Source organism: Odontesthes bonariensis, chromosome 15 (assembly GCF_027942865.1).
Source record: "Odontesthes bonariensis isolate fOdoBon6 chromosome 15, fOdoBon6.hap1, whole genome shotgun sequence".
Taxonomy (NCBI): Eukaryota; Metazoa; Chordata; class Actinopteri; order Atheriniformes; family Atherinopsidae; genus Odontesthes; species Odontesthes bonariensis.
The window spans coordinates 1,041,953-1,068,237 of NC_134520.1; the positions used below are offsets into that span (position 1 = coordinate 1,041,953).

The 26,285-nt window shown below is 43.2% G+C and overlaps 1 protein-coding gene across 2 annotated transcripts in view; it reads left to right on the plus strand.

Annotated features, from left to right (window-relative positions):
- Positions 1–24,123, plus strand: part of b4galt6 (UDP-Gal:betaGlcNAc beta 1,4- galactosyltransferase, polypeptide 6) — a 56,814-nt gene extending 32,691 nt beyond the window's left edge. For both annotated transcript variants that reach the window (XM_075484580.1, XM_075484581.1), the window contains 4 exons: positions 7,795–7,982; positions 8,586–8,708; positions 16,669–16,770; positions 21,471–24,123. In XM_075484580.1, coding sequence (XP_075340695.1) covers positions 7,795–7,982; positions 8,586–8,708; positions 16,669–16,770; positions 21,471–21,618 — 561 coding nt within the window. In that variant the 3' untranslated portion in view covers positions 21,619–24,123. The remainder of the gene's footprint in view (positions 1–7,794; positions 7,983–8,585; positions 8,709–16,668; positions 16,771–21,470) is intronic.
- Positions 24,124–26,285: the final 2,162 nt, after the last annotated feature.

Consider the following 26,285-nt stretch of genomic DNA (forward strand, 5'->3'; position numbering starts at 1 on the left):
GCAACGTAAGGTCACTGGGGAATAAAATGGACGAGCTCGGCGCGCTGATAAAGACCCAGCAGGAATACCGGGAGTGCAGCATTATGTGCTTTACGGAGACATGGCTGCACGCGCACGTCCCGGACCACAGCGCAGCTCTCCCCGGCTTCACGGCCGTACGGGCGGACAGGGACGTTTTACTGAGCGGTAAGAAGAAGGGAGGAGGGATTGCACTGTACGTGAATGAGATGTGGTGTAACCCCGGACACGTTACCGCGAAGGAACGTCTCTGCATCCCGGACATTGAACTGTTAGCTGTGGGATTACGTCCGTTCTATTTGCCCCGTGAGTTCTCCTACGCCATTATTGTCACTGTTTACATCCCTCCATCAGCTGATGCCGAGGCTGCTAGTGACGTCATCCTCTCCTCTGTTTCCAAACTCCAAACGCAACATCCAAATGCGTTTGTGAGTATAAATGGTGACAGGAGACAAGGCCCAGATGAGGAGCATCCAGCACGACCTGAGGGACAAACTGCGGCAGTGCAAGGACTCCTACAGGAGGAAGCTGGAGGCCAAGCTCCAGCAGAACAACACCAGAGATGTGTGGTCGGGGATGAAAGACATAACCGGCTTCAAGGTGAAAGGCAGACAGACTGTGGGCACCCTGGAGAGGGCCAACGAGCTGAACACCTTCTTCAATAGGTTCAGCTCCCCACCCCCACCCTCAGCTGTCTCCTCCACTTCACACCTCGCCCCCCACACATCCTGTGGGCATCAATCCCCGACTGCTCTCAATGCCTTTGTCCTCCACTCCTCAACCCCCCCTGCTGAGTGCATTGGACTTTAACACCTCACCTCCGGACTGCTTTTACCCCACTGAGGCATCAGCCCCCCTCCCCCGCCTGACTGTGAGTACTGGCCAGGTGAAGAGACAGCTGGAGAGACTCCACCTAGGCAAGGCTGCAGGACCTGATGGCATCAGCCCCAGAGTTCTGAGGACCTGTGCCAGCCAGCTGTCTGTGGTATTCCAGCACCTGTTTAACCTGAGCCTGTACCTAGAGAGGATCCCAGCACATGTTTAACCTGAGCCTGTACCTAGAGAGGATCCTGGTATATTAAATTATTAATTAATTAATACTCGATCTCATTAATTAATTAATACTCGATCTCATTAATTAATTAATACTCAATCCCATTAATTCATTAATAATCAGTCTCATTCTGATTCGTAGTTCTGTTTGAAGTGATAGTCGGCTTTAGTAACTGTCCGTGACGCTCTTAAATGGAGTAATACAAACATTTATTCAACATTGCACAGGTATATAGGTGTATAAACAATTGATAAAGAGACAGAAATTAAAATTATGGGTGACACTCAAAAAGGGCATATAAGGGAAGAAAGAAGCAGGCCACTAACAGGGTTACCTATCAAAAATGTGACTAAATCTGGTTCGTAACACGGATATTGTGCCAACGGTCTTCTGCCCGCGGAGGTCTGCTCATTCGTCGCTTTCAGAGAAAGTTTTCATTTTATCCACGGCTTTGAAAGATCTCAAACCAGCACCTTACTTTGTCGTAGTAGCGTAAGGGGTCCCGTGGTTCTTTCCTTCTGATGAGTTGGTGTCGAAGCGGTGTTCCCGTGGTAACCAGCGGGATGACGTAGAATCGACTTCTGCTTTATTCTAGGTCCTTGGATGAAGAGTGGCGACTTGGCTGGGCTGAGTTGGCACACACTCGCGTGTATTGGACCAGACTTTTATACAAAAGAAAGGGGAAGTCTAAAAAAATGGTAATTAATAGTTACAGAGAGGGAGGACAAAAGAGTTGCGTGAGGGATAACAGAGAAAAATGATGAGAGAGTTTGATGAGAGGCTGAGAGGGCGGAGAGAGGGCGATTTCATGCGCGCCTCTCTTTTTAAGCTGGAGATCACATGTCGGCTTTCGTCCAATCAGAGTTCAGCTTGCTTTTGACCCAAAGGAAAAAAAAGGGGGGTTGACCAAGCTGAACTCATGAGACAAAAAGGGGAGAATTCCTGCTTCTTTCTTATACCGTATTTAACTCATATGACATTGATTTTAGATAATATAATGTTTCTAACAGACAATAATGTTGCATACGAGCAGGCATAAACACACATATGAGCATGGAACAGTTATCAGCATACAATACTTCATATTATCATGATAGAAATAGTATGACAACTTTTGGTTACTGTTAATTATAATGATCTGCAGCTGTTTGGACTCAATGCCTGTGGAATTAAACACTATTAGGTTATGCATTGCACATAATGAGAACATTAAACATCCATAGGTGAAATTGTCCATGTCCATCAAAGGACATAGTGAAAAGTGTCCGTTATCCATGTCCTTTGGGGGGCGCTGTGGCTCCACGAAAGGGATTCTATTAAATCCAATATCCCATAACTCGGTAAATACTTCATGTAAAAGAATGGCGAATGTTTCAAAATGATCTGTAGATTTATGCAGTTTCGATTTCAACAGTTTATGTCAAGAAAAGTGACGATTAGGGTTGATTCTATTCTTCTAAAGAAAAGTGGAGATTTGAACATTCCTTGTAGCAGACCAGGACAGAAAAACAAGCCTGGTTTGTTTCTCTGTCAGAGGGTGTCAGTTTGCATAATTTATTATGCGTGGCTGGCGTTGGAGGAGAGAATCTCACAAAGGAACTCCAGTAGGTTAGAATTCACATCTGGGTCCTTATCTCCTTTGGGTAATCCGTTGAAAGGGGTCATAAACAGCGGAATGTTTTCGATGTCAAGACATTTGAAAAAGGGGGGAAGGTTTAATGTAAACATCTCCGTTCTCTGTCTTTCCTGAGAGCACGCTACAATGTTTAACCTGAGCCTGTACCTAGAGAGGATCCCAGCACCTGTTTAACCTGAGCCTGTACCTAGAGAGGATCCCAGCACCTGTTTAACCTGAGCCTGTACCTAGAGAGGATCCCAGCACCCGTTTAACCTGAGCCTGTACCTAGAGAGGATCCCAGCACCTGTTTAACCTGAGCCTGTACCTAGAGAGGATCCCAGCACTGTGGAAGACGTCCTGCGTGGTTCCTGTCCCGAAGAAGAAGACTCCTTCTGGGCTCAATGATTACCGACCTGTAGCTCTCACATCTCATGTGATGAAGGTGCTGGAGAGACTGGTCTTGACGCAACTCAGACCGCAGGTGGCTTCTTCCCTTGACCCTCTACAGTTTGCCTCCCAGCCTCACCTGGGGGTGGATGATGCTGTTGTTTACCTGCTGCAGCGTGCTCACTCGTACCTGGATGGATCGGGTTGCACTCTGAGAATCACATTCTTTGATTTTTCGAGTGCATTCAGCACGATCCGGCCGGGTCTACTGAGTGACAAACTGCAGGTCATGGGGGTCGACACGTCCATCATCTCCTGGATTGCCAACTACCTGACAGACAGACCACAGTATGTCCGGCTGGGCAGTGTTCTGTCTGATGTGGTGGTTGGCAGTACAGGAGCTCCTCAGGGGACTGTGCTGTCTCCTTTCCTGTTTACCTTGTACGCCACAGACTTTAAATACAACTCAGAGTCATGCCACTTGCAGAAGTATTCAGATGACTCTGCAGTTGTTGGGTGTATAAGGGATGGACAGGAGGGGGAGTACAGAGCGCTGGTAGAGGATTTTGTGGATTGGTCTGGCAGAAATCACCTGCTTCTGAATGTGGCAAAGACCAGAGAGATGGTCATTGACTTCAGAAGGAAGAGGACGGCTCCAAAGCCTGTGCGTTTTGGGAGAGGATGTTGCAGTGGTGGAGGACTACAAGTACCTGGGAGTGCACCTGGACAACGGACTGAACTGGAGGACCAACACCGATGCTGTCTACAAGAAGGGGATGAGCCGACTCTATTTTCTGAGGAAGCTGAGATCCTTCAACGTGTGCAGCAAGATGTTGGAGATGTTCTATCAGTCTGTTGTTGCCAGTGCACTCTTCTTCGCTGTGGTCTGCTGGGGGAACAGCATCAGAGCCGGTGACGCCAGCAAGCTTAATAAACTTATTAAGAAGGCTGGTTCTGTCATCGGCTGCAAACTGGACTCATTTGAATCGGTGGTGGAGAGGAGGACACTGAACAAACTGTTATCCATCATGGATAACCCCACCCATCCTCTCCACCAGCTGCTGGTTGGACAGCGGAGCTCCTTTTCCAACAGGCTCATCCAGCTCCGCTGTCACAAGGACCGATTCAGGAAATCCTTCCTACCAGCAGCCATCACCATATACAACACCTCCCCTCTGGCTGGAAGAGAACTTCAACCTCAATAGGCTTGAACTCTCTCCTAAAAAAAACAATAACAAAAAACAAAAAATACTGTAGATTTGTACATAGCGAATGTTGATTCACTATTTTTATTTATTTATTGTATTTTATTTTATTCTATTCTATATCTTTACTGTATGCTGCTGCAACAAAACAATTTCCCAAATTGGGATTAATAAAGTATTTATCTATCTATCTATCTATCTTATCAGGCGATTGTCCTTAACAGTTGGAATATGTCAGCCAGTTCAACAGTTCTCACAGGAGTTCTCAGGAAGGGGCGGGGGGGGGCACACATGGGGAAGAGCACATGTTTTCATAACAAACGTGGAGAACGATTTTGCAGCTGGCTATAAGGCCAGCGTGGGGCGCCAGATTGGAATAACAATTTATTTAGGTCAGACAGGCAGCTGATTGTACTGCCTGTCTTCGTGTCCTTGCTGGTTGTCTCATGGCGAAAGTCCCGAATTCAGCCGAATTTGTGGGATGTGGACCCTTTCCGCCCGGTCCATGTGATCAATCAGCCATTCTCCCAGGTTTAATCCGTTTCTCTTCTGAGTCCAGGAATCTCAGCCAGCCTGCGAACCTGTGTAAGGATCACATCCAGCTTCCGATTCTGCTCACGTAGCATCTCAGTCTGAGCGTTGATTGCTCTTGTGACCCCATTGAACGCTGTCCACGTTCTCTTAATTTCACAAAATACCAGGTATCCTCCAACTCCAAACAGCAGGAACCCGAGTATCATAAATCCGAATGTGTACACGTCTTCGACGTCCTCGACGTCCTCGACAGACAGCATCGCCAAACACACGATTCTCCACTTCCCCCAGGAGTCCATTGAGTATCCAGCGAAGAATGTCCCGTCGGGGCATGAGGGTTCTCCTTTCCTAATGTGTGTGTATGTGTGTGTCTGATGAGTAGTGATGTCCAAGGTGTAATTAAAACAAGGGCGGGGGGCTGCAGAGTGCAGCAAAGGGGACCACCTACGTGGACCCATCCGCTACAACCCGCAGAGCACACCCACCCTCAAAACCCTAGGTGTGTGAGTGTGTGCTGTTTACAAGAGCCAGAAGGGAGAGGGGTATGGGGATCTAGAAGACCGGGGAAGAGAGGCTCCCCCGGAGAGGGCAGCCACATGATGGCTGCAATAGGCACCCCTGTTTCCTGGGACCCACCACAGGGCAGGAGGGCCCGATGTTCACCAGGTCCGGGGCCCGCAGCGTATTCAGGGAGCTACTGTGCACCCAGAAGGCACCCACCCGCCCCACCCCAGAGGGCCCCTACAAATAAAGAAAAGAGAAAAAAAAAACATGCAATGACATATTCTGCCCTTTTTGAACAATTTGACTCCATAGGAGCATTCCCACTGTAGGAACCTTTGGCAGTTCATATAACCTTTTCAGGAACGGGGCCGTTTTTTCCCGCATTCGCACATACAGGAACTCGGGACCATCGCCGTTCTTAGAACTGCTCTGTCCGAATGCGGCTAATATAGTGAGACCTTATTGAGATGTATGAGAAAGGCCTTAGTCAAAATACCTGTTGGTCTAAGCACAGTGGCCCATTGCATCAGCTGTGTAATTTAAAGCATTAAGTGCAAACATCATGAAGCTATTCCTTCGGTCATTCAAAAACACTCCAGCTGTCACCCAAAGCTGAAAAAAGAGGTATATTCATAATTCAGTATTTTCATGAAGGAGGAACTCAAACTCTCGCTCATGGGACTTGTTTTTGACAAACTTTTTCCTCACATGTCACAGTTAGGGAAAGACAGAATTGTCCAGGCAGAGTGTCCCCATCAGTTAGTTTGCAAGTTATTCATCGCGAGTGAATTAGGAGAAATCTTCCATTCCGCCTGCCCTTTTATCTCTTGTTTGCAGTATTTGTACATGTAGTGGTTTATACAGTTGAACAATATCACATTATTAGCAATAGTTTTCAAATACCTCAATTTTGATAACACAGCATGCTAATTCTTATCAAATGATCTTTGATATACCATGCAATAAGTGTTCAATGGATTTCCATGTGACCAAGCTTTTTGAATTCTTGTTTTATTTGCACTTTAGTTTTTAATACTTTGAATAGCTATATTTTGAACCACATCATATTATTACAGTGCATTACCACTATAATACTTTGTAATACTTGTATACACACTCACTGGCCACTTTATCAGGTACACCTTGCTAGTAAAAGATTGGACCCCCTTTTGCCTTCAGAACTGCATTAATTCTTGGTGGCATACTTTCAACAAGATGCTGCAAACATTCCTCTGAGGTTTTGCTCCATGTTGACATGACAGCATCAGGCAGTTGCTGCAGATGTGTTGGCTGCACATCTATGATGCCGATCTCCAGTTCCACCACATCCCAAAGGTGCTCTGTTGGACTGAGATCTGGTGACTGGAGGCCATTGGAGTACAGGGAACTCATTGTCATGTTCCAGAAACCAGTTTGAGATGATATGAGCTTTGTGGCATGGTGCATTATCCTGCTGGAAGCAGCCATCAGAAGATGGTACACTGTGTTCATAAAGGGATGGACATGGTCAGCAACAACACTCAGGCATTTAAAGCATTTAAACAATGCTCAGTTGGTACTAAGGGGCCCAAAGTGTGCCAAGAACATATCCCCCACACCATTACACCACCACCACCAGCCTGAACCGTTGATGCAAGACAGGATGGATCCATGCTTTCATGTTGTTTACGCCAAATTCTGACCTGACCATCTGAATGTCGTGCTGAAATTGAGGCTCTTCAGTCCAGCTAACGTTTGTCCAGTGTTCTATTGTCCAGTTCTGGTGAGCCTGAGTGAATTGTAGTCTAAGTTTCCTGTTGTTAGCTGACAGGAGCGGCACCTGGTGTGGTCTCCTGCTGCTGCAGCCCATCTTCTTCAAGGTTCCACGTGTTGTGTGTTCAGAGATGGTATGCTGCATTCCTTGGTTGGAATGAGGGCTTATTGGAGCTACTGTTACCTTCCTATCATCTGGAACCAGTCTGCCCATTCTCCTCTGACCTCACATCAACAAGGCATTTTCATCCACACAACTGCCGCTCACTGGATATTTTCTCTTTTTCTGACCCTTCTCTGTAAACCTTAGTGATGGTTGTGGGTGAAAATCCCAGCAGATCAGCAGTTTCTGACATACTCAGACCAGCCCGTCTGGCACCAACAACCATGCCACGTTCAAAGTCACTTAAATCCCTTTTCTTCCCCATTCTGATGCTCGCTTTGAACTTCAGCAACTTGTCTTGACCGCCTCTACACGCCTAAATGCACTTGAGTGGCGGCCATGTGATTGGCTGATTAGCTGTTTGTATTAACAAGCAAATGAACAGGTGTACCTGATAAAGTGGCCAGTGAGTGTACTTGATTTTATTTATTTTTCATGAATGGAAACCACACAATGTGTGAGTCTGAGAACTGGGTTAATGTTATGGAAATATATTCAGAAAAATGTATACAAACCCTGTTTACAGCAGCACCATCCTCACTGAGGGGTATATTTTTAGATTGGGAGCGAGCCCTTCAACAGGGCAATGCTGTTTAATGTGGGATTCCTGGAGGCCATGAAGGACTTGGACTGGGACTGCTTGATTTTCCACGATGTTGACCATATTCCTGAGAATGACCGAAACTACTACGGCTGTGGTCAGATGCCACGCCACTTTGCTGCCAAACTGGACAAATACATGTACATGTGAGTGTGTTTAAAATTTCTCATGTAGGTTGGAAATGCCTTAAGAAACATTTGCTGGACTTACAGTCTTAAAATGGGATCTTGATTTCATTGCCACAGATCTCTTATCCTAATGCAATTACAAAATGCCTTTAAAGCTGCGGTCGGCAACTTTTTTTTAGTCATATTAGCTTGAACTGTCATGGGATTCTGGAAGTAGAATGTTAAATAGGCTGTTTAGGAAAAATAACGAAATCTGTAGCTCCCTCTGAAGCCTGTAATCATGCTTGCAAAAACCGAGCGCTCCCGGCTGTTTTTAACCAATCAAGTTAGGGTGGAGGAATCCTACCTGTCAATCACAGCTTGTGCACACGCTGCTGAGCGTGAGTCTGCCCCAGCTTGTGTGCGCTCACACTGGTGTGAACTCACGTGCACAACCTCGTCCACAGAGGGGGAGGAACCTGAAAGTTGTATCAGTTGGAATTTTCCGACTTTAGACTCGGAATTTTGAAAACCTGCCGACGGCAGCTTTAAGAAATGTTTCAAGGATGCACTTTTTATTTTGACACACTGTGAACGATCCCATTCTTACAGTTTTTATTTCATTTTGGTTTTATCTTTCAGTCTTCCATACACCGAGTTCTTTGGTGGTGTGAGTGGACTTACTGTGGAGCAGTTCCATAAGATTAATGGCTTTCCCAATGCATTCTGGGGTTGGGGAGGAGAGGATGATGATTTATGGAACAGGTGAGTCTTCTTTTTTTGGTTTGAATAGTAGCTGAGGAAGGGACTGATTGTTGTGACATGAAGATGTGTAACAGACATAACCTAATACCATCATACAACAGGACAGTCAATGAAACTTTATATCTTATGTATTTCCTATTTGTTTCATGTAAATGTTCTCTTTTTTAAAGAATTGATCAATTAAAATAAATTTCGGGTGTTATTCAATGCAGCAGGAAAAGGTCTGGAAATGCAAATCTTTATCAAACTGTATTCAATTGAATACGCTACAAAGACACAATATTTAATGTTCCAATTGATCAACTTTCTTATTTTCTGCAAATTTTTTCTCATTTTGAATTTGATGCTGGCAGTACATTCCAAAAAAGCTGGAACAGGGGTAACGAAAGACTGGGAAAGTTGAGGACTGCTCCAAAAGCACCTGTTTGGAACATTCCACAAGTGAACAGGCCAATTGGAAACAGGTGAACAGGTGAATGTAATGATTGGGTTTAAAAGAAGCAGCCCCGAAAGTCGTTCACAAGCAAGGATAGGGCAAGGTTCAGCACTGCGTGAGCAAATAGTTAGATCGTTTAAGAACAACGCTTCTCAACATACAATTCTTGAATATTCCGCACCAAGCTGGCCGCAAGTTGCAGTGAATATTATTAGAAATTTATTATTATTGTGATTTATACTGAGCTATTTTTTCTGCAAATCAGTGTTTTTTGAGATATTTTTCTGCGCTGGTTTGGAAGCTGAGACACTTAAGTGGATTGTCCTTAAATTTTTCACACTTTTCAACATCTTTTATGATGATTTTCCATGCCAACTCAAAGAGTCGTTAACCAACAGGAGCAGCTAATTGAGCTTTCCAAATGCAGAGAAATTAGAGACTAACTCCCAAACAGTTTGAAGAGGAAACACTTTGGATGTTGGGCCGGAGCAAGATGGAAATACAGGTGGAAGAAGACATATTAACTAGGTCTGATGGAAAGTATGAGAACGCTTGCAGACAAAATGGATGAACTTGGAGCACTCAGGAGGACAGAATATTTAGAATGCAGTGTTATGTGTTTCACTGAAACATGGCTGCATGAGTATATTCCAGTCTCAAATGCGCCTCTACCTGGCTTTAAGACAATATAAACCGACAGAGACATTAGGAGCGGTGGCAAAAGCAAAAGTGCAGGAGCAGCTCATTGGCCTTTCCAAATGCCTACTAAAGTCCGAAATTATTATGACTTGAACAGGTTCAGTGACAATGCATCCTTGTTCATATTTCACCAAAAATCATTCCCTTCCAAACATCAAAACCAATCAGATAAAATATATATACAGTATATAAATATCACTGCAAATATTGAATATAATTTTTTTGGATGAATGTTATTTTAAATCATTCAACAAAACTTGGATTTAAATTCTTCTTTTTGTTTGACAGTCCACAGGTCTGGCCAGTCACTACTGATGTCTACAGAAAAACAACAAAAATAATGCATGCATCACACATCTCACAGACCTCTCACACTATTGTGATCACAATATTCACCAGCAGGACATACGCATCCCCCTCTTTACATTAACAATCTGGGCAAAGTGAGGCTACACTTCTATAAACTGGAGATGCATTTATCTGCCTTTGAATACTCTGACCTGGTGGTGGTAGACTGGCTCCTTGTGTCTGCCCACACTGACTTGCTTCAGGTTGGGAGCTGCCAGGGTTGCTGGTTTCATGGCTGGGGTCTGTCTGGGCCTGATCTGGGTCTGACTTGTGCTTCTTTACAAAGAAGTCTTTTCATTGTTATCTGTCCCTACACAAAATAAGACAGCCTGGTTAAACCTCAATATTGTGTTAATCTTAAACTATTTTTCTCCATTCTTGTGCTTTAACTTGCTTTAAAACCAACTCCAAGCCTAGCTGCTATAAAATTAAACTAGATCATGTAGGTCAGTCAGTTTAAGTACCTTGGCTAAAGTTATACTTTTAGACCTTTATAATAACAAAAAGCTTTTCATCAGTTTCATCTAACGTTACAGTTATGAAATCCTTATGAACTGTGTTGATTATACACTTACTGAGAACCAACAATGATATGCACCCCCCCCCCCCCCCCCCACACACACACACACACACATTATCCCAACACAGTGGTATGTTGAGTTACAAGTTTAATTGGTTCCGTGACAGAGCTCATAAGTCAAATAGCTCGTAGTCCAATCAATATTCACCATTGAAATGAATGGAAATGCCATTAATCCGTTACATGAAATGAAAATAGACGGAATAACGGCTCTTAAAAAAACTCGTATGTCGGGACACTCTTGTCCCAACATGGTACTCAAGGTACCACTTTAAAGTGCTACATAATAGCTTCATGCTAACGTGACATTAGCCTTTCATAACTTTAGCCTACTCGTTTAGCCTAACAATTGGCAACAAAATCTCTTCCCTAAATGTGCAGTCTTTAAAAACAATGACTCATTTGGAAATCACATTAAAACTTAACTCAAAATTATGTATTCCACCAAAGTAGGTTCACTCTCTATGCCTGCCACTCATTTCAAAGACGCCGCGTTTCTCACTCATCTTTCAATGAGACTTGCCTGTCAATCAACTGGAGTGACCAATCAGGTTCCAGAGGTGGCCGTTCGGGAGCCGGCTCTTCTTTGGGAGCCGAGTCAAAAGAGCCGAGCTTCCCATCACTACCTCCGACTATTCGTCTCTGACGTAATATCAAATTTCCCGGTCCGTGTCGCGGACAACAGTCTGTGATTGGGTGAATGTCCGTTTAGTTTGACCAATGCCTTTTCGTGCAGCGTAAGGGAGCTGAGGTGCGCTCCTTGTTTTGTATATTGATGCATTACGAGGGTGGGCAAACGGGTTTACCTTTGGAAAATGTGGGGGGGATGAAATCACCTTGCTGTAAAAGTGGGGGTGTCGAAACACCCCCATCCCCCACGGGTGCGACGCCCCTGGCCTGCTCGCAAACAAAATGGACGCGCTTTGAGCGCTCAGAAGAAAACAGAAAGAATATCAAGAATGCAGTATTATGTGTTTGACTAAGACATGGCCACATAAGCATATATTGGACCCCCAATGCCTTTGGCTTTAAGACCGTGTGAGCTGACAGACGTTACCAGAAGCAGCAAAAGCGAAGGTGGGGGTATCGCTGCTTGTTTACAACAGAGGGTGTAATCCTGGACGTGTCACTGTGAAGAAGAGGATCTGTACTCTGCACATTGAACTGCTAACTCCATATTATCTACCAAGAGAGTTCACCTGTGTCATTTTGGTAGCGGTCTATATGTTAGCTGCAGTCGCTGCCGACACACTGTGACATCATCAGCTCAGTCGTTGCCAGGCTACGAACACAACATCCCAACGTATTCATTAGCCGCTTTCGGACTGTAGGAACCTTTGGCAGTTGTAATAACCTTTTAATCCGCGGGGCCGTTTTCTCCCGTGTTCGGACATACAGGAACTTGGGGCTTTCTCCCTTAGTTCCTATAACTATTTAGCTCCTTCTCCGAGGTCGGGTCTTTTCATGGTTCTATAGAACGAATCTAACGGAGGTGTGTGGTGGTCGGTAGCTACGCCCCATGTCATGCTATCACGGCTGAAATGTTTCCTCATACGACACAGACACAACCGGGGCGTGTTTAATAAGTTAAACTTACACTGGTCTCCTTTGTCTGCGGCGCTCTGCTCTCCTTTCTTCCTTCATGAAATGAAAAAGTATCTCCTGACTCTCTCTGTGAGCTTTTCCAGCCTCGATATTAGACGCCTGATGTGATTGTCCATGATTAATATCACCATCATGCAGACCATAAACACGGTGGCCTCCCTGCTCTCCATATTAGCTTCTTGGTGGTGTTTTTTCTACTCTCCTTACTTTTACCGTTTTGTTTTGTGTTTGAATGTAGCGCTAAACGGCTAACGGCTAACACGTCACTGAAGCAGACGGCTGCGTGCTGCATCAGTCCCTATCAGGTCCCGACTCATGTGCGAATGCAGACTGAAACAGTTCCGCTGGGGAAGGATAGTTATCAGAACGAAATTCGAGGAGGGTAGTTCTGATAACTACTTTCATAGAACGGTCTGTCCGAAAGCGGCTATTGTGATTTCTTAAGAACTTTGTCTTCCTCTCAACACGTCTTCCAATCAACTGCTCCACCAGAGAAAGCAAAAATTTATTTTGGATTTATTCTTTACTGAAGTCAAAGATGCATATATTCCCTCTGCTCTGCCTGCACTGGGAATATCAGACCACAATCTGGTTCTCCTCACCTCCAACTATACACTCATTATTAAGCAGCAACCTGTCACTGCACAAGCTTTAAAGAATGTTCTCAGGAGCTGAAGATGAACTGTGGGGATGCTTTGAATCCAATGCCGTCGTGTGAGGGATTACATCAGACTTCCCTCCAGTAACAACCCCTGGATCACCAGTGACCTGAAAAGGCTGCTGAACTTCAAGGAGGGAGATGGGTTATTGAGAACTGTTAAAAAAAATTTAAAAAGAAGATAACAGACCGCAAGGTGTACAGAAAAAAGCTATAAAGCAAGTTCTGTGCGTGGTCAGGGATGAAAAAGATGACTGGCTTCAAAGTGAAAGAGGATCAGACTGATAGAAGCCTGGACAGAGCCAGTGAGCTGAACATGTATTTCAATAGGTTCAGCTCAGATCCACACTCAGCCCGCTCCTCCTCTGCCTCCAGCATCAAATAACCTGTACCCACATCCTCCCTGTCATACCTCCATAAGGTCACACTCCACCTCAGTCATGGATCTTAACACAGCCTCACCAACATCTCCCCCCACATCAGGACTCAGTGAAAGCTCATCTGCCTCCCCCTCCTGCCTCTTTGTCTCCAGCAGTCAGGTGAAGAAGCCGCTGGAATGACTGAATCAGAACAAGGCTGCAGGTCCAGGTGGTGTCTGCCACAGGGTGCTGAAGACTGTGTAGAACAGTTACAGCACCTCCTCAACCTCAGCCTGAGTCAGGAGAAGGTTCCTGTGCTGTGGAAGGCATTCTGCATGTTCCAGAACCTAAAACATCTCATGCATCTGCCTTCTGTGACCACAGACCATTTGCCCTAACAGCACATGCCATGCATGTCCTGGAGAGACTTATTGGCTCACCTTAATAAGCAAATGAAAACCACTACAGTTTACTTCTTGTTCTGGCTTGGTGTAGATGCTATCATCTACTTGCTTCAACATTTCCTTTCTCAAAGCAGGCAGCACAGTGAGGATCGTGTTCTTTGATTTCTCCAGTGCTTTTAATACAGTACAGCCTGCACTGTAATGGAAGAAGCTGCAGAAAATCCAGTTGGATGCCTCTACAACCACCTGGATTATTGACTGCCTTACAAACAGAGCACAGTGTGTGAGACTGAAGGGTTGTGTGTCTGAGAAGGTAGTCAGCAGCACAGGAGCACCACAGGGGACTGTAACCTCACCGTTTCTCTTCACTCTGCACACCTCAGAGTCCCAGTTTAACTCGGGAGTCCTACCGTCTCCTGAAATACTCTGATCACTCTGCAGCTGGTGGGTGTATCAGTGATGGAGGCTGAATACAGGGAACTGGCCGATCACTTTGTGCCACGGTGTGGGAACAATCACCTCGTCTGGAACGCAAACAAAACAAAAGAGATGATGGTGGATTTTAGGAGGACCAGGAGTAAGCCAAATGCTGCCTCCGTCTAAGGCGAAGAGGAGGAGGTGGTTCAGGACTACAGACACCTGGGGGTTCACCTGGACAGCAGACTGGACTTGAAAAGCAACATTCAGGCTGTCTTCAAGAAGGGGACATAAGAGACTACTGTACTTATTGAGGAAGCTATGGTCCTTCAATGTCTGCACCAAAAGGAGGCAAGTCTGTGGTATTGGGGGCAATGTGCTTTGCAGCTATGTGTTGGGGCAGCAGAGTCAGAGCCAGAGGCTGAAAGAAGCTGAACAAAGTGATAAAAAAAGGCTGGTTCTGTGCTGAGGACTGTTCTGGAGCCCCTGAAGTTGACTGTTAAAAGACCAATGTTGCACAAGTTGGGTGTTATAAACACTGACCATCGTCTTCATAGCATAGTTGTAAGGGGTGACAGTGAGGACCCAGAAATTCAGCCACACCCAGGAGTAGTTCAGGAGAAAACAGTTTATTTTGTACAGAGGGTAAATGATTAGTGGTGGGCAGAGAGTTTTGGGGTTGCAGCCACAACTCGAGGGGAGGAGAGAAGATAATGAGTCCAGAATCCAGAGGCAGGGTCAAAAGCCAGCAATGGTCAAAACACAGGTAGGCAGATGTCAGGTACTTAACACGAGGGCTATGCGAGGGTCGGTGGTCCAAAGACAGAGCGTGGGTTGATATCCAGAATTCCAGAGGCAAGAGAAGAATGATCCGGGGACGTGAACGTGGTCGGCAACTGAGATGATGGTAGATAGAATGCTGGATTTCACTTAGCACATGCCTGATGAGAGGGTGCAGATATGGCACAGGTGAAACATGACAATAGTATTGAAACCAACCATAGAGTAGAATGAGTTTGAGGCTTCTTTAGCTCAGATGCAAAAAAGAAAGATACAGGAGGAGCAGCAACAAGTGTTTATAATCACAGCTTGGAATGATTACATTAAAAACCTTTATCATTTTCTTTTGGGATAAATAAACCATCTTTTCTTTTCATTTCTATTCAAACGCCTGGAATTTAGGGATGTCATCATATACAGTCAGATGTCATTTATCTTCAGAAGATATTTCTGCACATCAGGAGGCCTAAAAGCAACATTGATTGGCGTGACATTTGATCCCTCACTGCATTAAAGCTGAGATCATTCTGTCAACGGTTTTACCATGTGGGCTTGGGAACACTTCAGAAAACCTTGGTCAGTTAACACTGGGGTGGACTGATGCACAGTGGAAAGGGATGAGGCCACATTTCAAATTGGTTTTGGAAATCATGGATGTCTGAAGAGGAAAAGGAGCATCCACATTTTTATCAGTGCAAAGTTGCAAAGCCAGAATTTGTGATGGAATGGGGTTGTGTCCGTGCCCATGGCGGGGGTTACTTGTGTTACAGCTGCTGATCTCACATGCAGCGGGGAGGGGGATCTCATTTTCCTAAAGTTTAAACTTCTAGAAAAGGGATGTTTTCAGCCGCTTCTCTCCTCTGGGGTTTTTATGTAAACATAGCATGCTAATAGGAATTATTATGACGATAATCACTGTATAAGAACCTCTGTGATATACCTCCTAATCTGCTGTCAGACCTCACGAGAATGGAAAATATCAAGCGCACACCAACTCTTGTCAATCACCAGTCGGGTTTCCATTCAGCAAGCAAATTTGAAACAATCTTTTTAAAAGCTGCAAAAAACAAACGTGAAGCTGAGGGTCGTGGCCACAAAACCCAAAACACTGCCAATCAGCCAGAGAAGCACATGACACCACCAGCTGATCTCATCAGAATCAGCAGCAGCAGATAGATGGTCAAGTTATTCACAGGATCATCTCAACAAACACTCAGTGCCTAAGTGACCCGCCTCTGTCAGTATTCACAGCAGATGGCAGTTACATCTACTAATCATCACCAACTAGGTTTAGCAATCTTTGTTTTTTTCAAACCCCTCCAGCAACCTTTTTCCCCTTAAAACACAGCAACACTCCCCACTGGTCCACCGCAGTCTGCTCTATGAGCAGCACCACAGCTGACAGGAACATAAAGGCATTCTGTGGCTTCCAATGTAATCCATTAACATTTGTACTTTGACATATAAGCTTCTGCGGACGAGGCTGTATAAGATGATTTGATAAGTGGAATAGATTTAGTGCTTTATGGACACTGTACCGATGTTAAGTGAAACTGATTATTCTTTATTCCTGAGGTATCTATTGCCAGACTGATCAGACAAATGTGTTGAAAATGGCCATTTGTTCCTATTGTTTTATTGCTTCAACAGTAATGCATCCTAATTTCTCCTCAGGGTTCACTATGCTGATCTGAATGTCTCACGACCAGAGGGGGAGATTGGCAAGTACAAGTCAATTCCTCACCACCACAGAGGAGAGGTGCAGTTTCTTGGGAGGTGAAGCTGATTTTTATCTCACATCTATGAAGTAGTTTCTATTCTGAAGACAGATGATGATGATTGTTATTATTTTTTAAAGAACTTTTTTATTATTACAGGACAAAGAATGAAGTGTTTTCCTTCATTTGAGCCATAAATGTTTGCAATCCAATTTTTTTTAAATTTGGATGCACTGCTAATTTACAGTAGAAGTCATCACAGGCACTACTGAGAACGTAAACGAGTTCAATTCAAGTTGCTTATAAAAATGAAATTATTATTTTTATGATCATTATTATTTAAAGGGATAATTCGGAGTAAAATGCACTTTAGATCAATTTACGGGATGTTGGGAGTACATACGTTGAGTTGACATCAAAATCATGTCATTCGGATGTGTTTTGAGAATTTCGATTTGACCGTTTTTAGCCAAGACAGTGGTGAAGTTGGTTTGATATTGGATATTCGACAGATATTCACAATAAGGAATTAAGGTGTCCTTTTTTTCAAACCAATATCAAACCAACTTCACCACGGTCTGTAGCGGCAGCTGCAGCAGACACATTTCCGGAAAGGTACTGGCTTGATTAAATTAATTCTGGACTCTATATCCGACCACATGAAGACCTTGGGACACTTCGGTTTGGCTTTAGGGACCCTCTACTCACTACCACGTAAGTGTTATGTTGTTTGGAGCTGTAGAAGAGGTATAAAAATAGCGTTTTGTAGCGGCGATACTTGATGCCTTCATCACTTCCAGGCTAACGACTTTTGGCTAAAAACGGTCAAATCGAAATTCTCAAAACACATCCGAATGACATGATTTTGATGTCAACTCAACGTATGTACTCCCAACATCCCGTAAATTGATCTAAAGTGCATTTTACTCCGGATTATCCCTTTAAATCCAACACAGTTCAATTCAGTACAACAATATGTAATACAATATATTACTTTTCTTGTTTTTTTTTGTTTTGTTTTTTTTCTTGGATAAAACAAACTAAAATAGAATCAGAGAAGTCCAAATGAGTTTTTTCCTGTTTTGATTTGATCACAAAAATCTGAAACTGGAAAATGGCTGGTTATCCCATTTTCATTTGGGTTTGGGAGCATGCCGCATGTATACCGCATTCCAAATTATTATGCAAATTGTATTTAAGTGTCATAAAGATTATATTTTTTGTTTTTCATTAAACTCATGGACGGTATTGTGTCTCAGGGCTCTTTGATCACTGAAATCAATCTCAGACACCTGTGATAGTTAGTTTGCCAGGTGAGCCAATTAAAGGGAGAACTACTGAAGAAGGATGTTCCACATTATTAAGCAGATCATCATTTTCAAATAATATGGGAAAGAAAAAGGATCTCTCTGCTGCTGAAAAGCGTGGAATAGTTGAATGCCTTGGACAAGGTATGAAAACCTTCGATATTTCACGAAAAGTTAAGCCTGATCATCGTACTGTTAAGAAATTTGTGGCTGAACACAGGGTTCGTGCTGATAAAGGCACAATGAGGAAGGTTTCTGCCAGAAACACTTCGGATTAAGAGAGCAGCTGCTAAAATGCCATTACAAAGCAGCAAACTGGTATTTGAAGCTGCTGGTGCCTGTGGAGTCCCGCAAACATCAAGGTGTAGGATCCTCCAGAGGCTTGCAGTTAGGCTGAAACCTTCTACCCCTAACCACCCAAACCCATGCTCACAAGCAGAGACGTCTGCAGTGGGCCCAGACATACATGAAGACTCATTTTCTGAGTCACTGATGAGTGCCGTGCAGCCGTATATATACTTTATACGTGCCTTCCTTTTCCGTGCTTTCCGTAACAAAATCATCTTCATGCACGACAATGCACCATGTCATGCTGCACGGAATAACTCTGAATCATTGGCTGCTATGGGCATAAGAGGAGAGAAACTCATGGTGTGGCCCCATCCTCCGCTGACCTAAACCCTATTGAGAACCTTTGCAGCATCCTCAAGCAGAAGATCTGTGAGGGTGGGAGGCAGCTCACATCCAAACAGCAGCTCTGGGAGGATATTCTGACATCCTGCAAAGAAATTCAAGCAGAAACTCTCCAAAAACTCACAAGTTCAATGGATGCAAGAACTGTGAAGCTGCTGTCAAATAAGGGCTCCTATGTTAAAATGTAGCAGTAGGTTTTGATTGAAATAGCTTTTTTCAGCCATTTTCAATTCTTTACAACCTATAAAATGTTTTGAAACTCTGTTGTGTGTAATAATTTGGAACAGTACATTTTAAGTTGATTTTTTAAACAAACACTGTGATCATTTGGAGGTTTGTTCAATATCATTTGAATTATACTCTAACGGTTGATTTGCATAAACTATTTAGGAAAATCAGAGAAAAATATAATTTGCATAATAATTTGGAACGCGTGTATTTGTGGATGTTGTGAGTCTCAAAAGTCCACATGCACACACAACCTGATTTGTACACAAATGTAATCTGGTCCCTGTGCATTAGGACAATTTAACAATCTGTAATCACAGTAAGCTTCTCAACCGTGAAAATGATCGTATATGTTTGTAAGGTCCTGTTTGTGCAGTTTTTAATGTGTGCATATGTACAATTATTTTACATAGGTTCATATTTGTGTGTCAATTTGAACACACATTTGCAAACACCTAAAGTTGCTCACAAATTGTTGTACACATCTGTAACCATTATGGGACAAATTTTACTCCATTGATGACAGGGAGCCAATGAAGAGAAGCTAAAACTGGAGAAATATGATCTCTGCTGTTAGATCTCATCAAAACTCTGGCTGCAGCATTTTGGATCAACTGAAGGCTTTTCAGAGAATATGTGGGACAGCCCAATAATAAAGAATTACAGTAGTCCAATCTTGAAGTAACAAATGCATGAATTAGTTTTTCTGCATCACTCTGAGACAAGATGTTCCTGATTTTAACAATATTACGAAGATGAAAGAAGGCAGTCCTAGAAACCTGTTTTATATGCGAGTCAAATGATAAGTTCTGGTCAAAAATAACTCCAAGGTTCCTCACTTACAAGATTCTTCATTTACAAGAACAAACTGAAATCTATCAGATAAATATGACTTAAACCAGCCTAATGCAGTTCCTTTAATCCCAATAACATGTTCAAGTCTGTGTAATAAGATACTGTGATCGACCGTATCAAATGCAGCACTGAGATCCAACAGGACAAGCACAGACACAAGTCCGCTATCAGAGGCTAAGAGGAGATCATTGGTAACTTTCAGCAGTGCAGTTTCTGTGCTATGATGCACTCTGAATCCTGACTGAAACTCTTCAAACAGATTATTTCTGTGTAAATGATCACAAAGCTGAGCTGCAACTATTTTTTCAAGAACTTTAGACATAAAAGGGAGATTGGATATAGGTCTATAATGAGCTAACACTTCTGAGTCAAGAGTAGGTTTTTTAAGTAAAGGTTTAATTACAGCAACCTTAAAAGTCTGAGGTACATATCCTGTCAACAAAGACAGATTGATCAAATCCAATATGGAAGTGTCAATTAATGGGAAAACCTCCTTGAACAGTCTGGTTGGGATTGGGTCTAAAATACAAGTTGATGGTTTAGAAGAGACTATTGCTGTCGTTAGCTCAGAGAGATCAACTGGGCAGAAGCCGTCTGAATACAAATCAGGTTCTAAAGATACTTCTAAAGCTGCTGTACTTTCAATGAGGTCTTTGATTTCCTTGGTATTCAGTTCCAGGTAGTTGTCAGGTGATTAACTTCCTCCCTGTGGACAGGGAGGACACTGTTAGATGTTCTGCGCAACGCTGTTGTATTGTCTGTAAACTTGATATTAGCATTACTGTCACAGCTTTGCAGAGAATAGATGAGGGTGCTGAGGACAGAGCTCTGTGGTACCCCATTCATTTTAGTTAATCAAAGACTTGGGCTGTCAGGTCCCTAGTGAAGAGGAGATTGGATTTCATATATTTTTAATCTGTTTTCTGCTTCCTGGTTTGAATTGTGCTCATTTTCACCAGGACTATATTAACTAAATGGTAATGAAATGTTAATTTTGTTGGCAACAAAGTCTGCTAGTGCCATTTCTGAAGCCTTAATGTTATTAAGTTTTTGGAGGACAGCTCATCTGTCCATCTCTGTTGAAATCACCCAAATTCCTTACTCTGAGTGAGCTGAGAGCAACAAAGATGGGTGCCTCTGTGCAAGACTAAAATGGCTCTAAGCTGGCATCCGTCTTGCAGACAGATTTTTCTCTTCAGCCAGTAAAAGCCAGTGGCGTTCCTGCTTTCATCATTGCCTCATATAGCATTTTCTTGGATCTCATCACATCATCTGCCATGGTGTGTGCCCATCATGGCAGAAACGTCGTGTTATCCAGTTGTTGATGCATGATCTGTTGCTGTACAGCAACATGCATTTCTCATGAGATGTTTTCAGGCTGGAAACCTAAGATGTCAGGTGCAATTTCTGCAGTTTTGAGTGGGATGAGAACAATGAATGTCAGTGTGCCACCAAAGTGAGTCAGAAACCCCTAGTTCCAAGATTAATACCCTTGTTAGATAACTACACAGAGAAGATGTGTTTAAAGAACTTGTCCACTTAAAAAAAAAAAAAAGTTTTTATCATTTCTTTACCATCTGACAGACAGATGCACACCATGGATGGAGCTATCGTTGCACATTAGGGCTGGGGCTGGGGGACTGCATAAATAGTGACACAATCATTTTATTTGCAGGTACAAACTGCTGAGGTACTCCAAAGAGCGGCAACACTTGGATGGCCTCAACAACCTCCGCTACAGCCCTCACATCTCCCTCAGCAGCCTCTACAAGAACATCTCGGTGGACCTGTGTCCTGAGCTCGCTCCCATCACAGACTACTGAACGGCTACCCTTCCTGGACTCTCCTCGCTCCCCCACCTCCCCTCCAGCCTCGCCTCCTGGCAAAGCTGTGGAGGAGAGGAGGGAGACGCACATTGGTAGGGAAGTGCACGATGTAATGCTGCCAAGAAATCTTACTGTGGCAAAAAAAAAATCCATATGGGGGGCAATAAGTCCTTAAAAGTGAACTGTGGATTGTGTGTGTGTGTGTGTGTGTGTGTGTGTGTGTGTGTGTGTGTGTGTGTGTGTGTGTGTGCGTGTGTGTGTGTGTGTGTGTGTCAGTAAATCTGTCCGTGCGTGCGTGCGAGCCGGATGTGTTGCTGCATGTCTTTTCGCTCATTCTAGCGTAACTACTACAAGTAGACATGAGTCTTGGTTTGAGTTGGGGTAGCAGCAGCATCTCAACACTGATGTTTCCTGCAAAGCCTTAATGTGGCAGAACCACAGCTCTGCTCAGATCTGCACTGCTTCACTTCTGATCCATCACCGTCACCTTAAAAGCCAACAAACCAGTTCTTCTTCATTTCTAGTAGAAATCGTTTTACACATATCATTTTGTTTGGTCACAGTATTCCTTTAAAAGGAGGGGCACAAAAGGTGACATTGTTTGAGATGTACATTTCATTTGAAATTTTCTTACATTGTATTTATTTTGTTTCTGGTTCAGGACATTTGAAAAAGCTCTCTTGTTAATTGTTTTCTGTTTATTTGCTGAATCCACATTAACATGTATGTAAATATCAGCTTGTTCACGCTCAAACCCAGATCACAGATATGTAAATATAGGCCTTTCAGTGATCTGGGACCCCCCCGTGGGTTTGAATTTTATTTTGGCAGCTACATTTGATCTGAGAACTTAATAAGAATGACTAGTTTCTTCCCTCGTAGGAAGATCTTCTAACAATAAGTTTGACTCAAAAAAAGCATCCAAATTGAAAGTTTTGCTCTTAGTTTTTGCATGCCTTAATTGATAAAGTTGACCTTATTTTGTTCCTTTAAGAAACGGATGATATCATCAGCTGGAGATTTGTATATTTTAATGTTGCCTTTTCTGGGGTTTTTCTGAGGTGCACTGTGTGAAAAAAGAAGAGCTGCTCCTCAGTAGGTGAGCAGAGCGACACCATTTGGTTGAAGGAACAGAGTTGACCTTTACAAACATGCTTTAGTGCCAGTTCATGGTCGCATGCCAGTGTATGTCTTTGTCTCAGAGCCGGTTCCTTCTTTTGCCAGTTTTTATGATTTCTTTCAATGTTTTTTAGTGCGGAACCATCGTTCTGTTCCATGCACTGAAGCATGGGGATTTCTTTTGGATGCTGTGTCTGGACTGTGGATTCTTTCTCAGTCTTGATAGGCAGTGAGAGGAGCCAGGATGAGAGAGCATGCGTGTCTGTCCTTACCACGGACACTACCGCAGTTCTTGAATGGCTATGCTGTGAAAACTTTAATTTCCTAAAGCTTTGAGCACTTGAAAGACGGATAGAAACATGTCGAGAGAATTTCTGTCCAGATGTTCACTGTTAGGATTTTCCTCTGTGTCTAGGTTTTGAAATTGACCATGAATTCTGTGTTTAGACACTTTCTTTTCTTTCTGAGATGTTAAAATAGAACTTGGACCTTATTGGCTCGATACCTTAAGCCCCTTTTTAAACTGGACAAACATAGAATGCTTACATCTGTTTTTCCATGGATAAGAGGGGAAGGATACAGTCCCATGTTAAATCACTCTGCAGTATTTGTGGCACATGATGTCTTCTGCTATAATAGCCAGTGTTCCAGGTGTTTCAAATAATGGATAAGATGAAGTGAGTGCACCAGCGTGAGTCCAGCGGTTTGGCTCATTCTTCTGCTCCGGACTACAGTAAGACACAAAACATTTCTATGAAAGCTATGCTTGACCACAGCCTTCAGGTTAGAAATACTTTCCTTTTGTTCAGTAGTGTGCAAAATCTGTTATACTCTGATCTGATCTGAGCAGAGCATCCAGAACTTTGATTTGCTGTTTGAGTTGAGGTCCAGTGCCAACGTGCCCCGGTGCAGTAACAGTGTGGCAACCTTTTTACTTTGATGTGGAAATTTCACTGACTCAGTTTGTGAGGTCCAGGAAAACTTCCATAAGATCAGCCTGTTAACAGTAAATCCAAATGAGTCCAGGGGTGTGTGTGTTGATCAGGGCTTGAAAACGAAATTATTTTTCAATCGTTCCGTTCCGAACGGTTCAGGCATGTTTAACGTTTTCGTTCTTGCGTTCCGCCACCAACATATCGTTCCTGAACCGGTTCGGAACGTAAAATATCGTTCGTTCTTATCGTTCCGGCAGTGTTTGGCGGGCCTATCAAGTCTACGTGTGTGGACTTTACCTTAGAATAGACATACTCATTAGTATTTGCCCTTGATTTACACCGTAGCTCTATGCCCAAAAATAATAAATCACCGGCAGCATCCAAAAACATTCAGATGGGCTAAAGCTGCGTCAACGTCACTTCTGGGAGCTGGGAGCTTCAAAATAAGATGAGGGTTGATCTACTACTGTAGACAACAAAGTATATGCTATATTCTACATGATTTTTTATGAATTTTTATGTTGTAGAGTTGTGAATTTATTTTATCAATGGAGAAATTGAGCAGCCTTGCTTTGTTGTCTACAGTAGTAGATCAACCGTCATCTTACTTTGAAGCTCCCAGATCCCACAAGTGACGTCAACGCAGCTTTAGCAGCAGAAAAGCTATCAGGCTTGTGTTGATAATAATAAACTCCTGGACTATTTTCAAACTTCCAAATGCATCGTTTGGTGTGTACAGACCATATTTGTACTACTGTAGAAGTTTGGTGTCATGGCATGTGATTTTAGTGTGGTAATTTTGGAGATACTGCCAGGGTCCATTAGCGCTTGTACTAAGCTATTCGGGATAACTCAGTAACTCAGCTGATGTTCAGCCACGATCGAAAAAACTTCGGCTGGGCTACTTGGCTGGATGTCACGGTTCAAATGACCCCAGGGTGAATCTACTCCGAACCATCACTTTAACTAGTGGATAACTAGACTAAGTAGTGGATAAAGGAAGTGATTCGTGACAGCTGCATGCATTGAGCCTAGCGGGCAGCGAAGTGATCGCACAACCGGAAGTAGTCTTTTTTTTTTTCCACTGACAAAGGCTACGCTTTTGTGAAATTTTATAAAATATATAGAGAACGAAAAAAAACGTTATTAACCGGTTTTGTGGATTTCAGAATAACGTTTCTGTTCCGGAACAGTTGAAGACCATTTAGTTTTCGTTTCCGTTCCTTGAACCGGTTCGGAGCCCTGGTGTTGATAAGATGAATTATCCTGTTACCTTTTTAATGTTTCAGGGGGGTGGAGCCTGTCCCAGCTCCCACCTGGACAGCTCACCAGTCCATCACAGGACAAACTCTGACACAAACAAGCACATTCACTCCTGTGGTCTGTTGAGAATCACCAACAAATGGAACATGCATGTTATTGGATGGTTGCAGATTTGAACCAGGAACTCATTTGGTGTCAGGGGACAGTGCAGACTGCCACACCAAGCACGCAGCCCTTATTTCCATGTAATAATATACTTAAAATTCTAATGTTAAAATAAACTTCCTATAGGCATTGGTTCATTTGAACACCCCGAGCCAAAAATATTCTTGCTTTTAATGACATATTTACATCCTTGTGATGCTTCTCCAGTGTATCCCATCTGTAGTATCGGTTGTGTATGTTCTGAAAACATCACATGTATGCATGATGCAGTGAAGGGTCAAATGTGACCGGCTGTCCAATGTCCTTCATTTAGGGGCCTTAAATACCTACTGTGGTACCACAGCTGTCTCTTTTTATGCCCAATCTTATTGTTAGCGTTAACATTGTCTAAAGACCTAGAAGTCAATTCATATTTTTAGGGGAAGTTAATTTGTGTAATTTTTTAAATGTTAATTATCAGTTAATTGATTCTTAATTCAATTCAATTCACTTTATTTATATAGTGCCAAATTACTACAAATATCATCTCAAGTCACTTCAAAAATAAAGTCCAATTCAAGCCAATTGGAGTTCAGTTCATTGTATTTAATTCGTTCATATAGAGCCAATTCAAAAACCATTTCCTAGCTAAGGAAACCAACAGATTGCACTGAAACTTGTCTTCAGTCCAATCTCCCGTCTGGCAGAACCAGAACCAGGAAGGGTGGTCATCAGAACCAGAACCAGGAAGGGTGGCCATCCGCCTCCACCAGCTGGGGTTTGAGAGGACAGAAAAGAGGGGACAACAAACACTGTAACACCATTCAAAGGATATCTGTTGGAACAGGGAAACACGAGTTAATGACCACAATAATGTCACATATACATAAAGAGAGTAAAGTGAGGAAAGGTGTGACAGATGAGGCCCCCCAGCAGTCTAGGCCTATAGCAGCTTAACTATGGGATGTTTCAGGATCACCTGAGCCATCCCTAACTATAAGCTTTATCAAAAAGGAAAGTTTTAAGTCTGGTCTTAAAAGTGGAAAGGGTGTCTGCTTCCCGGACATTTACTGGCAGCTTATTCCACAATAGAGGGGCCTGATAACTGAAGGCTCTGCCTCCCATTCTACTTTTAGAAACTCTGGGAACCTCAAGTAAACCTGCAGTTTGGGAACGAAGTGATCATATAGCCCTAGATTGGTT